Source organism: Oreochromis aureus, linkage group 7 (assembly GCF_013358895.1).
Source record: "Oreochromis aureus strain Israel breed Guangdong linkage group 7, ZZ_aureus, whole genome shotgun sequence".
NCBI classification, from domain to species: domain Eukaryota; kingdom Metazoa; phylum Chordata; class Actinopteri; order Cichliformes; family Cichlidae; genus Oreochromis; species Oreochromis aureus.
In genome coordinates this window covers 35,269,061-35,282,658 of record NC_052948.1, presented here as the reverse complement: position 1 = coordinate 35,282,658, position 13,598 = coordinate 35,269,061, and the positions used below count along the sequence as shown (strand labels likewise).

General features: G+C 41.3%; 1 protein-coding gene across 5 annotated transcripts in view; it reads left to right on the top strand.

Annotated features, from left to right (window-relative positions):
- The first annotated feature begins 216 nt into the window (after positions 1-216).
- Positions 217-13,598, top strand: part of grin1a (glutamate receptor, ionotropic, N-methyl D-aspartate 1a) — a 36,986-nt gene continuing 23,604 nt past the window's right edge. For 2 of the 5 annotated variants that reach the window (XM_031739016.2, XM_039614147.1), the window contains exons 1-5: positions 217-678; positions 3,807-3,941; positions 4,984-5,160; positions 10,913-11,010; positions 12,557-12,678. In XM_031739016.2, the coding sequence (XP_031594876.1) occupies positions 430-678; positions 3,807-3,941; positions 4,984-5,160; positions 10,913-11,010; positions 12,557-12,678 (781 nt within the window). In that variant the 5' untranslated portion in view covers positions 217-429. Of the gene's footprint in view, positions 679-3,806; positions 3,942-4,983; positions 5,161-10,094; positions 10,158-10,912; positions 11,011-12,556; positions 12,679-13,598 lie in introns of all 5 variants that reach the window. The other 3 variants (XM_031739018.2, XM_031739017.2, XM_031739015.2) reach the window with 3 other exon arrangements.

Sequence of the window (13,598 nt, the reverse complement as noted above, 5' to 3'; positions counted from 1 at the left end):
CATCGGTGCTGAGTTCGGAGAGAGCGCACGGGAACAGAGGCTGGAGAGAGCGATACTCGTCCCGGAGAGGAAGCCGTAGAAGCGTGGGCTATGGTTTAAGTCTTTGTGGCTGCCACTAGAAGGTTTTGCAGCTCCTCAAAGGAGAGCAAAAGAAGGTGGACAGTGCGGGTTAGATGTCCCCGGTTGACAGCCTGTCTCTAACATGATCATGCACATTCCTCCGCATTGCACATAACCAAACCGCCTTTTTTTTTTTGGCAAAGTCTTCCTCTTCCTTTTTTGGCCTCCCTCCCTCGCTATCACCGCCCACCTGGATTGTGCCTGCAGTCGCGCATTCAACTGGCTGAGCTGTCCAGAAGCTGGTCGAGCCGACCCGCCACCGGGGAGAAAAGCGACCGGGCTGCGCTGTGCTGTTTGGTGGTCCACACGATGCGTCTGTTTCTGCTGGCGGTGCTCTTCTCGTGCTCCTGCGCGCGGGCCGGCTGCGAGCCGAAGATCGTGAACATCGGGGCCGTCCTGAGCCAGAAGAGATACGAGCAGGTCTTCAAAGATGCCGTGACCCAGGCGAACCAAGTCTACGGCAGGGACAAATTCAAGCTGACCGCCATCTCCGTAACGCATAAATCCAACGCGATCCAGATGGCTCTCTCCGTCTGCGAGGACCTCATCTCCAGTCAGGTACAGTTTACTGCCAATGGGCTCTAGTTGCCTTATTCATCTGTGAATTTAGTATATTTGCCACGAGCTAAATGCGAAGTCCACCTGCTTAAAGATAGTTGCATCTTAGTTGTGTCTTTGAGGGACTGCTTCTTACCAGAGAAAGTTTTTGCTTTCAGTAAAATTTCTTACATTTCAGAAGCATCTTTTTTTTTTCACCTTAGCACCGTTGAAGGGATTAGTTGTCATAACTAGCTCATTGGTCTCAAAATCTGAATTAAACCCAGACAGACTATTTTATTACATCTTCAGCTGCAGAATATCTATCAAGCAGGAACATGTTAATGCAGGGGCGGGAAGTTAGACTACATATTATGCTGGCCTTCTGTTGTTCCCTTTGGCACCACTCCACACTTTAACTCACATCTTAGTTCACTTTGTATAATACACTGATCCCTCTACAGCTCCATCTGTTTTCCAGAAATCCAAAAATAGGCTGTGGTTTGGGGCATAACTCGGATGAGAGGGCAATTGTACTTTATAGGACACCCAGCTGCAGAACAACTCAACTGCAAAGGAACCAGTCAGGAGTGAAAATGTGCAATATGTAATTTGTGATTAATGGCTTGGCTCTGACCGTGCGTCTTGCATGATGTGTGAACATTTTGGCAAAAGGAGGCTGGAATGGTTTGAGGTAACAGTTTAGTATGTTTGCCTTCAGCTGTGGATAACGACCTCAGTTCCTCTGATAGTGATCCAAAGCATGGGTGGCATGAGAAACTGTCTTTGTAAGGTACACTAGGAGGAGGCGCATGTTAAAAATGACCTGAAATGTGAACTATCTCGGAGATTCAGACCATTTATGCTGCAGATGTAGCCAGGAAAACATATTTCATAAGTAATACATGATTAGAGAGCGTGCGCCTTTGAGAGTTGAAGCACGCTGACAAATGCACCGACCATCCTCTCGTGGTGATGCTCAACACAGCTTTTAAAAAGCGCCAACATTATGTCACAGCATGTTGAGGCGTGAAGTCCCTCTTGCTCTCACTCTTCTTTCTCCCACACACATAATTAAGCTTTATGGAAAAAAAAAAGAAAAAATAAACACCCACAGTTTCAGTGTTGCTTTCATGTCCGTGGTCCTCTGCTTAATATAATGAGTCTAAGGGATACAGGCTTGTAGGAATAAAACCATCATATTCTGTCTCTGTCATACAAAGTAAGAGTGTACAATCCACCCACATGAGCTTCTAAAGACAACACCAACAATGTTCCCCGTGTCCATGGATTTAAGGGACATTACACTGATTTACAATGATTTATTGGAGACTTTGTTCCCCCTAACTACCTGCCTAACCCTAACCTGACCTTAAAAGACCTCATTATGTTAAAAATTTAAGGTTCACACTTGTGTTCTGTCACCATACACATCCTCACAATGTGATTGTGTAAGAAGACTTAAGCCCCCACAATATGAACAGTCGCCACACACACACACACACACACACACACACACACACACACACACACACACACACACACACACACACACACACACACACACACACCTCTCTTGTGAATGAGACTAAATCACACTTGAATTAGACAGAAAGTCTATGGAAGGTTTAATCTGATGAGATCAGCTCGTAGGTGCTAGCAGTCACAGAGGAGGGAAGACTGTGGCAGATGGAAGAGTAGATGCCTGGGAGCAGTCCTTGGAAGATAGACCTCATTTTTGACCCAACCATACGGACTCCTCATATCCAATAATCCATGCCCGCACAGCCGTGCCAACTTTATTCCCCTTCATCCACATCTCCGGGGCATTTCTCAAATCGATTCTCACATAAATTCATCCTTTTACTTGAGCAGTTGGTCAGCTTGGGCTCACTTTATGCAGGAATATGACAGCACAAATTAATATTAGTCTGCCAGCCCACACAGTGAGCATCATCTCAAGGAGAAGTTTCTTTTTTTGTTTTTTGCTTTTCTATTTTTTTTGTTATAGATGTGGTTGCCCCTGGCTACAATTTATGTCTAGATTCAAGGATCACTGAATGAATAATGAGTGTATTGTATATGAAGCACACAGAAGTTTCATTTGAGGTAAAAAAAAAAAAAAAAAAAAAATGAATTAATTAAAAAAACCCTGATGTTTCCGCCAAGGCTTAATTACTGGCTCTGTGTAGTGGACAGTTTCCCCAGGGCTATATATGCTCACTGGCCTCCAATGTCCTAGATTCTGTGAAGCAATCAGTTTGTGATCAGTGATTAATTCCAAATAGAAACTGAAATGAAAAAACTTTAACACAATTCCCGCATTTTAATCTAGTCTTAAAGGAAAACTGCACCTCAAATTGCACAGAGTTGGAGACATACACTTTTTCATATTAAAAAAAAACACACACAAAAATAAAACCACAAACTGAAAACACTTGTGTGGAGCTGCTTAAAGTGACAAAAGCTAAATTTGAAAACTGGCCTCTTTCCAGAAACCATGACCCAGTTACTCAAAAAAGTTTTCATGTTGGAGCTTTTTTCTTTCCACTGAACTACACCATCAACTGCATTACAATGGAAAAGAAGGACTGCATCTCTTCATGCTGAAAGGCTCGTACTTTTGATGTCATCAGTGGCTTCCACCTAAACTGTTAGCCAACCTCATGCTTCCTTTAGCTGGTGAGTGCCATTATGCTCAAGAGAAGGCAGACCCAGACCCAGAGACTGGGCAACTCATATCTAAACAAGACTTGGGAGAATATATGTGTGTTTGATTTTTGGAGGACACTGCGTTTTAAGGGCCTCTAGAAATAGACTGTATATCAAAGATGGATGAAGCCACTTGGACATCAACTATTGATTTTTTCAAGCATCAGGATTGGCATTTTGTGCCAGAAGAGCATAACCTTAAGCCTTGATCTAATTAAAACAGGCGACATTAAAAGACTTGAAATTTAAGACACCTCGAGTGTCTTCACTTTTCGGACCTGAAAGCTACTTCCATCTTTTATATCCAGCTTCTAAAGAAAGAAAGAAAGAAACTGCTGCATACCCCAAAATCTATCAGAGTAGGATGAGTGGTCTTAACATTTTGTCTTAATGGCAGTGCCAAAATGACAAAGGGTTCTTCTTCTGTATCTCTGCAGGTCTATGCTATCCTGGTGAGTCACCCTCCCCAGTCCAATGACCACCTAACCCCGACGCCTGTCTCTTACACGGCAGGCTTCTACCGGATCCCCGTGGTGGGGCTCACCACCCGCATGTCCATCTACTCAGACAAGGTGAGTGATGGATGTGAGAGATGTAAAAGGAGACAGAGAGAAAGAGGGAAACAGGAAGAGAGTGAACACAGAGTGGAGGAATAAGAAGCTCCCCTGGGGCGTCTTCAGAGGCTTTCTAGATTAAACATCCCATCAGTGTCCATTAGGGGAGCTGTGATTAAATGGGTTTCCAGCTGAAATTTGAAAGAGCGTCATTAATAATGCCTCCGACCTGACTTGTGTTTTTATGAAGCACAAGCAACCAAAATGAAACTGAAACAATCACATAAATTCCAAAGACATGAATTGAGTTTTTAAAGTGGCACAGTCCATAATCTCTCAAATTAAGGGAAATGAGAGGCATTCAGTTCAGAGATTTAGATAGGCCTGGGGGAGATGTGAGGAAGGAAGATCAAGGGAAGGGATTCTATATTGTTGTACATGATATTTATCCATTGTGTTTGCTTTTGTTCACTGCCACAAAACATCTTAAATATGTGGTGCATTATTTGTCTAGAACAGATTGAGCAGCTAAAATGAACAGCGTACAAAACCATATTAAGTGCCCCTACTTAAAAAAAAACAAAACAAAAATAAATATGTATTTATTTTTTTAAACTCCTGGTGCAGACTCTGTACTCTCAGCCAGAACATAGTAGTAACTTCAGACTCCACTCAGTCTCAGAGATCCCCTTTTTCCCAGTGTGTGTTTGTTTTTTAAGAAATAAAATGCCAGAGAGATGCAAGTGGCTAATTACTTCCTTTATTGATATTCTTCAAAAGCGTAGATTTTGGGGATGCAGCTCATGTCCACTGCATACTGGATTACTTTTGGGTACATTGTGTATACTTACAGTCTTATGTTGCAGTCAATGAGACCATTGGAAATTTAGCTGTTATGTAGTTCTACCTGATACATATTTTTTTTATCTTGTGCACACGGGATAATTATCGTGTTGTCAGAACACGATTTAATATTATTTCCACATGATAACAAACAAATTTTTAAAAACTAATCATGCATCTTTGCTGATCACCTGTTTTTCTGCTCGATGCTCCTCAGAGTATCCACCTGTCCTTTCTGCGGACAGTCCCTCCCTACTCTCATCAGGCGCACGTGTGGTTTGACCTAATGCGCGAGTTCAACTGGAACCACATCATCCTGATAGTGAGCGACGACCACGAGGGCCGGGCTGCTCAAAAGAGGCTCGAGACCCTCTTGGAGGAAAGAGAAACAAAGGTGAGATGCTCTGGCTCCCGGCCTCCCGGCCTCCTCCCCCGTCCCCTCGAGTGTATGAGCATGAGCGCGCGAGTGTTTAAGGCTTTTAAACCTCAAAGGTCTTCTATGTATGTGACTGTTTTCCTTTCTGTTGTGTGGCCACATCTCTTTCTCACCATTGTGTAAACATTGGCTAACATTCCTAGAGACATTACCAGCGTCTAATGTGGTCTAATCTTACAAAAGTTTGTATGTTTATTTGCTCATCTTCACTTTGCTTTTCTCCATAGTCCAAATTATCCAGTGTCTTTCCACATTGGGAGCCAAATAGTGGAATTTAACATGGGGCTTTGCAAACCATCACAGATTTAACTGTTTGACTGGAGTCAGGTGTTTCTTTGCAGGCTTTGTTACTGCACACAGAGGGCTTTCCTTTATTGCAACCTGCTACTTCATGTTTGGAAGATAGGAGGCTTTATTTTTTTCTTTTTCGGATAGCGCTGATGCATCCATTTTAAGTATTGCTCTGGGCTGTGTATATGGGTCAGTGAAATGCTGATCTTTGAGCCAAAACAGACTTGAGACTGTGATGATGTGTGCCCTTTGGGGGCAAAGAGAGTTAGATGGCTAGAAAGAGGAAGAAAAAAACAAAACAACTGCATCTATTTCATCCATTTAATAAGATGAAATCACGTTGCGATGCGTTTTCTCTTTGTACTCGGCGGTGCTTGTCCCTCTCTGGGGCTCTTTTGCTGTAATTGTGTGGCAGAGTGAAATGAGTCCTGATTCAGAGACTTAATTAAATCAGAAGCTGAAGAGACACTGGGTATGACACACACCCGAGGCAATTTTACAGAAGGCAGCTACAGTTAAAGCAAAGCTGCTTAAATGAAGCGACCGGGATCGGCTTCAGACACCAATCGGAAAACACTCTTGATTGTGAAACTGCAGCTGCGCACTTTGAACCATAACCAGTGACAGTCAGATGGTGGAGATGTGACTCACATCCTGCACTGGAAAAGATAAATTTGTATATTAAAAGCTTGCGCAAGTGCGAAGTCTTCGTTTGGTTCTCAGAATGAACCCATCTGTGCATTCAGCTCATTCAGTCCCATAAAGCTGAGCGAAGTGGCAGCGACTCTCTCTGCTGATGAGAGCCTCTAATTATGAATATATTTAGTCCTCACTGCAGTGCCAGTTTGAGAGTTTCTGGGCCCTGAGAAGGATTTGTTTGAGAATCTTTCCAAATGCATGCAGAGATAATTACAGTGAAACCAGTGCAGAGCAGCATAAGACAAGTCCTGTATACCCCCCCCCCCCACACACACACACACAAAACCGCCAACAGTAAAGTGATTCTACTAATGAGTGTTTTCTCCATATCCAAAGGCTGATGTATGTCATTCAGCTGTGCCGTAGCGCTCAGCTGCTGTCGATAAACCTTAAAAAATTAACGAATCCTACTGTCACACTGGCATCATCATTCATTACCACGAGCAAATCCTCTATAGTTTGTTTTGAGTCAGTCCCACATACACTCATCTATACACTACTGGGTAATGCCTGTTAATCCGTAGCTGAAAATAGCCGTCAACAAATGGTTGATCTGGACTAACATTTTCTCAACACTACAGATTCCAGCTCTTCCAGCAAATTACTGCAGCTTTTCTTTCTTAAACGAAGCATTAAATAGGAAGAAATATGCAAGAGGCTTAGAGCCACACGCATGTAGAGAAGTTGGAAAGCTTTGAAAGGCACGCTGATGTAGTTCTGGGGATTTGGCTATGCTGAGAAAATATTAAACAAAAGTAGTCTTAGTATCTTAAAATGCAACATGATTTTCATAAAATGTCAAAAAAGAAAAATCAAAACTTGGTCCCCAGCTGAGAGGACATTTGGGGTTTTAGGTTTTTGGGCAGTGTGACAAAATCAGGGAGTGTAACCTTTATACTCTTAAATGACGAGAAAAGAAATGTCAGCGAGCAGCTGCTCAGCTCACTTTCCCCTCAGCTCTGACATCCCGTGTGTCACCGAATTAACAAAATAATGATGATAAAAAAATCTTTTTCATAACCAAAACAGCTTTTTCTTTATAGATTTGTCTGGATGTCATATCTCCAAATGCTTTAGGCGATGCTGAAGGATTTCATTTTGTCTCAGGTAGACCACGCTCTAATTAAAACTGAGAAATGTTGCTCTTGCTAATCACCTTGTTGTGCTGCATAAACTCAGTGACAGGCAGGTTAGAGTATTTTTAGCTCTGTGGTAAGTCTTTAGCGAGGTCACACAGTCACAGGGGGGCTGTCACCACCAGTGAAAAGGCACTGGACACAGTGGACTTAGTCAGAGAGCAAATGTGGCCAACACAAAGTGAAATATTAATGCCTGGCTGCAGATACAAAAATAGAGCGCTCAGAAAAACTCAGGGGATAAAGACAAAGTCCTTTTTTTCTGGAAGGCTTCAGAGAGGGTTTCTACTTGAATTAGATGCAAAAAAATTCTCAGTTTATGATAAATTTCTAACTCGATTTTTGCCTTTATAGTTGATAGGATACAGAGAGAAATGCCACCGCCAGGAGCTGAAGATCCAACACCATTATCGCAAGGTTTCTGGGACACTTTTGTAACATTACTTTGAAATAAATTTAGTGATCTGTCACCACTGATAATAATTCCAGATATTCCAAATATTATGTAGAAGATGCTTCCGCAAAAATACAATTTATATACACTCACTGGCCACTTTATTACATAGAACCTAACAAAGTGGCCAGTGAATAGCACAATTCACCTTCATGCTGATTGTTGCAGGCAGCTCCTTTAAGTTTTTTATTAGGTACAACTTACTAGTAATGGTTTGGACCCCCTTTCGTCCTTCACAACTGCCTAAATTCTTCATGACATAGATTCAACAAGGTGTTGGAAACATGCCCAAATCATTATACCACCACTGTCAGTCTGACCCTTTGACACAAGGTAGGATGGATCCATGCTTCCATGTTCTTTATGCCAAATTCAGACCCTACCACCTGAATGTAGCAGCAGAAATCGAGACTCCAGACCAGGCAACACATTTGATTCGCATTCCTGATGCTCGTCTGTATAGCTTGGTTGTAATAAGTGATTGTTTGAGTTGCTGTTTCCTTCTTATTACCCTGAAGCAGTCTGGCCATTCCTCTCTGACCTCAGGCATTAAAAAGGCATAAGCCCCCAAAAAACTGCTGCTCACTGGATATTTGCTCTTTGTTAGAAATGGTTGGGTGGTAAAGTCTCAGTAGGTCAGCAGTTTCTGAAACACTCATTTCTTCCTCATTCTGATGCTGAGTTTGAACTTCAGCGGGTCATCTTGACCATGTTTAGATGCCTAAATGGAGTTACTTGATGACTGGTTGGTTAAATATTTGCTGTTGAACAGGTCCATGCAATGAAGTGGCTGGAGAAACATCTATGTATTTGTTTATGAAATACAAACATTCTTTTCCTTTGTTTTTTGTTCTTATTCTCCCATTAGCATCCAACATACCGTTCTCATATCTATATCATATATGATAATTTTTTTATGGGCTTTTTATTCTTTTGGAACACAAGAGAATCCACACAGAGGTGTTTAACGTTTGTTTGTTTGTTTGTTTGTTTATGTGAATAAAAGATTTACTAGGCAGCATCTGTTGTCAGTTTGCTGAATAGTGTATTGATGCACAGTCAGCCTGAACTTTGCAAATGGGGGAGTGCGGACCAGAGTGCACTGAGGTGTGAGCTTTGAATCCAGGCAGCTGTGAAAGAAACCCTGTGATGCAGAAACATGCAGTTTGCTATTTTACTGCAAAATGGCTTCTAAACTCAGCCTGGACTCCTAAGTGTCTCCTCTCGCAGGATACAGAACAGGACCAGAGTCTGAAATGGTGACACCTCAAGTGTTAGATAGCCTGAATGTAATTAAACGTGCATAGGAATCCCCTATCGGATTGCTTTGTGTCTCGCTTTCACAGCACATGATTTTTGTTAGTACTGTGCTACATGCTTTAGGTGTCAATCAAGCTGAAAATGCCACAACAACAAAATGCTACAGAGGGAATGTGAATGTTTTTTGTGAAGATTTATTACTTAATTTGTAGAGCAAGAGCTTTCTGGAGCTGCCCTACAGCACTACCACTCACACTTTATTAACTGAGATCCAGCTCTGTGGGAAACCTTTGTTTCCTTTGTGCAATAAATTTTGAAAACAAGAGCTTGCTACAAAGTCAGACACTTTTATAGAGTTTGTTATATTTTTCTTTTTCTAACATTCCCAGTTTAGACAGTCACCCTCAAAGACTGCTGAGAATTAGACGGTATAGTGCCGAGTTGGGACAGAAGTTTTCAGGATTTGCTGGATTTTTGCGGGGTAAAAAATGTCTGCGTGTTAGCAGTTGATGTTGAATTACTGCTGTTACTGCTTGCAAACTGCAGCCAAGCTTTTAACGATTGTGTCTGAGGATGCTAAGTATAGAACGAGCTTCTGAAGATGATGTTGAATGAGCAGATGGTTTTGTGGAGTAGCAGTTTCTTTTGCAAGTGCGCCATACTGCGAAAAATTTAATGAGCTCTTTGTGTTTTTGTTAAGAGGCCAAAAAAGTGATTACATAGAGCTGATTTTAAGGCGTGCTGGAAATCTGATCACTCTCCTTGACACTTATGTTTGCCTATGCGGCTGGATTATCACTAATAATTAATGCATCAAATGCACAGTACTTGTGAATGCTGTATATACTTCATATCTGTTTTTAATAAGAGGACATAATCTCAGCATGATTTCAAGTGGTCATCTCTGATGTTTTTGCAAGCCCCACTGTTAAAGATCCCAATTTGAAGCAGAAAAGTGGAGATTTGTTGGAATGCTTTACTGCCCTCCATTTTCAACTGTTTATAATATTTTTCTGTGTCTGCATATTTTCTCTGTGCACATTACTCATCAGAATAAAAAAAGGAACTATGAAAACCTCGACCAACTGTCCTATGACAACAAGCGAGGACCTAAGGTATATTTGCATGGTCAATGCACGCCGCCCACCAACTTTCCAAACGTAGCAACTAGAAACCAGACCAAACCAGTCACCAGCCGACCCAGAAATGTCCCTCTCTTGGTAGCACGTGTTTTCTTTAATTTTTACTTTGAGGCATTTCCCTATGATTTAAATGAAGAATGATTTTGTTGTGAAAAAAAATCTATAATTTTTTTAACATAAAAAAAATCAGTGGCCAGCGCCCCGCTTTTATCATTTTTCATTTTTTCCTTCAGTAAAGGAATGCATGTACTCAGAACACACACACTCACACACACAAAAAAGTTTGCAACTCCATTCCTTTGTGGAGAACCGGTAGTGTGGGACAAAACCGTTTCCCAGATGCTACTTCCTCCTGTTCTGTAGCACTTCCCTAGTTTTCAGCAGTTTTTTTGTTGGGGGAAAACGTCCCTCTCACCCCCCTTCACCTGTTTTTAGTTACTGGTTGCATTGACCTTCTTCTTTCCCCCTACCTAACACATGCACGTCCTTCTTTGGAGCCTTGATAACCCTCAGTTTGCATGCGAACAAATGCAAAAGTTTTTTTTCCCTTCAAGCTTTTTTTATTTTTTTAGTTCAGCCGGTTCCCCTGGATCGCTTTCCTTTTTATATCTCTGTCTCTCGTTTTCAAACAAAATCGGCCAAGCTCAAACCAAGAAGGTAAAGAGGCAGCATGGTGTCTGAGGTAGGGGAAAGTAGCTGGCTTGACCTTCCTTATGCCCCAATCACAGGCAGAGAAAGTCCTCCAGTTCAGCCAGGAGACTAACTTAACTGCTCTGCTGCTGGAGGCGAAAGAGCTGGAGGCCCGAGTCATCATCCTGTCCGCCAGGTGAGGTTTTTTATTTATTTATTTTTAAATAAATAACATACATATATTCATAGACCTGCTGGAGAGTGCTTCAAAGGTTTCAGCTGCACTAATATGGAAAGTTGTAGAAGTCCTGCAGCTCTATGTTGAGCTTTATATTTACTTGTACTTACATTTCTGCATTTCAGAGGAAAAGAATTCAAATGTATTGTATTTTCATAGAAATGTGTCTATGTGTTGCTGCAGAATATACACTTAGATTTCTTTTTGATGGAAGTAATCATACATGATTGATAGTGATGGCGCATCACTCTTCTGGATTCTGACACAGGGCATAAATGTGTCCAAAGCCTGACATTAGTTTTTGTCATTTCACCCAGTATAAGAATAATATAGCTTGAAATAAATATTGTAAAAGTGGATGCAATAAATAAAATATGAGTGGCTTTTTTTTTCTTTTTTTTTTGCTTTTAAGTGAAAATGTGGGTAAAGTCAGCCTTAGGGTTTTTTGTCATCAAGTTACAAATGTGTAAAGATCTTGTGTGTTTAGCTACTTTATGATAAACATGTCTCCCCTATATGAAATTATGTTTTGGGGATTTAAAGAATATAAAGCAGCAGATTCTCCGCAGTACAGAGTTGTGTGTTTTGGGGCTTTTTTTAGCTTTCATAATTGGCTGCCCGGGATGATATGGGATAGACTTCAAAAAAAATCTGGGATGCCAGTTTAGCTCACGTGGTTGAACAGGTGACCATGGTTTCAAGTGTGACTCTTTTGCTGAGTGTCTTTCACCATTTTCCTCTCTAACTCTTCACTATTCTATCAAATAAAGATGTAAATATCCCCCCGAAAATGACAAAAGACTGAAATGATAAGCCTTTAACATCAACAGAAAGCCATTTCTTCAGACTAAATCATAAAATGCTGTGCGGACTAGATAGCTTCATGCTGTTCTCAAGGAAGATGAACTAGCATAAATGTCCATCCATCCATTTTCTTCCACTTATTCAATTCAGGGCTGCGAGGGAGCTGGAGCCCATTCCAGCTGTCATGGAGCATGAAGTGGGGTTCAGCCTTGACAGGTTGCCAGTCTGTCGCAGAGCTACAGCTAAATGTATCGTAACAATCTACTATCGACATGTACACGATTGGAAGAAAGTTATTGGCTAGATTAAGGGGGAAATGGCCTAAAGATATTTATTACAAACCAGAATTGCAAACTTTGTCTAAACCCTTAAAATTTAAAATCAACAATTACATTTTCTTTGGTTTTGAAATAGATCATCATGAATCATGATGATCTATTTTTAATGAAAAGTTTTTGATTAAAAATCCATGAGTGTCAAAACTTTAAATTATTAATCTTTTATATCATCATGGCTGACTTTGTTTCTAAAGCTCAGAAAAGCCGTCAGGTTGGATTTTGTTTAGTATTATTTGTGATTCATGTCACTGCTCCTGTTTTGGTTACTTGAAAGCCTTGAAAGTCCCGCACATCAGACCAGCATCCTCTGCTGGTTAAAACAATCGATTGTCTTTTATTGATTTATTTTTAACAAATTCCAGTGAGGAGGACGCTGCCGCAGTGTACAGGGCTGCCCGCTTCCTCAACATGACGGGCTCCGGCTACGTGTGGCTGGTGGGCGAGCGTGAGATGTCGGGTAAAGCCCTGAGTGAGGCACCAGACGGTACGTTCATCCAGCTTAGATCACTGGGAATGCACCAGTTTACCCCGGCTTTACTAAGAGGCCGAGCATAACACACACAGGATTAGAAAGATTAACCATTTATCGATGGGTTTATTACATGATTATCTGTATTACTGCTTGTTTTGTGTTGAGCATTTAAACGTTTAAGCATCTTTTGTTTAAAGGTTTAAATGTGGTGTGTATCTACACTCAGTTTTTACTTTAAATGTGTGTGTATCCTGGCTCATCCAAGGCTAAATTCACTGTGCTAATCTGCCATATTAACATCCTGGTCTCTAATGAATTATAAAGGGAGAGTTTTGCAACAGATAGCTGATAGAATGGTAAGGCACAACAGTCTTTTTGTATGTATTCGTGGATATTTTTGCACATGTCTCACAGGTCACGGTATTTTATCACTTTCTGGTCACAAATGTCGACCGTTTCTCCCCCAGGCACTCAAACACAAGCAATCCCCGCAGAGCGTTTGTTGTCCTGTCCATGTCCAGTCTCTTCCACCTGCACTGCAGCTTCTTTTAGGAGCCTGCAAGACTGATGGACCTGGTTGCAATCAGAAAACTTAGCTGAAGTTGGATTGTTGCTTGGTTTAAAAGTAGGCCTGGTGGTATTTTTGTTTAGCGAGAACACAAATAATATTTGTGCCTGTGCTGAGTCCTCAAACTTTTGCCAGAAGGGCTGAAAAATATAAATCCAACTTCAAGGGACTCTTTGCACATGCTGCGAAAAGGTCATCGGTGACAACATCAGAAAAATGATCCACTTATTTCTGCTGTCTTGACTCATAGATGTCATTTTATGAGACACTCTTATTGAACTTACCCCTCCCAGTGGATCAGAGCCGGATCAAGCGGCTGATGTCTGACCTTTTTTCAGGATGTTTAAACTGGAGGCCCTATAAG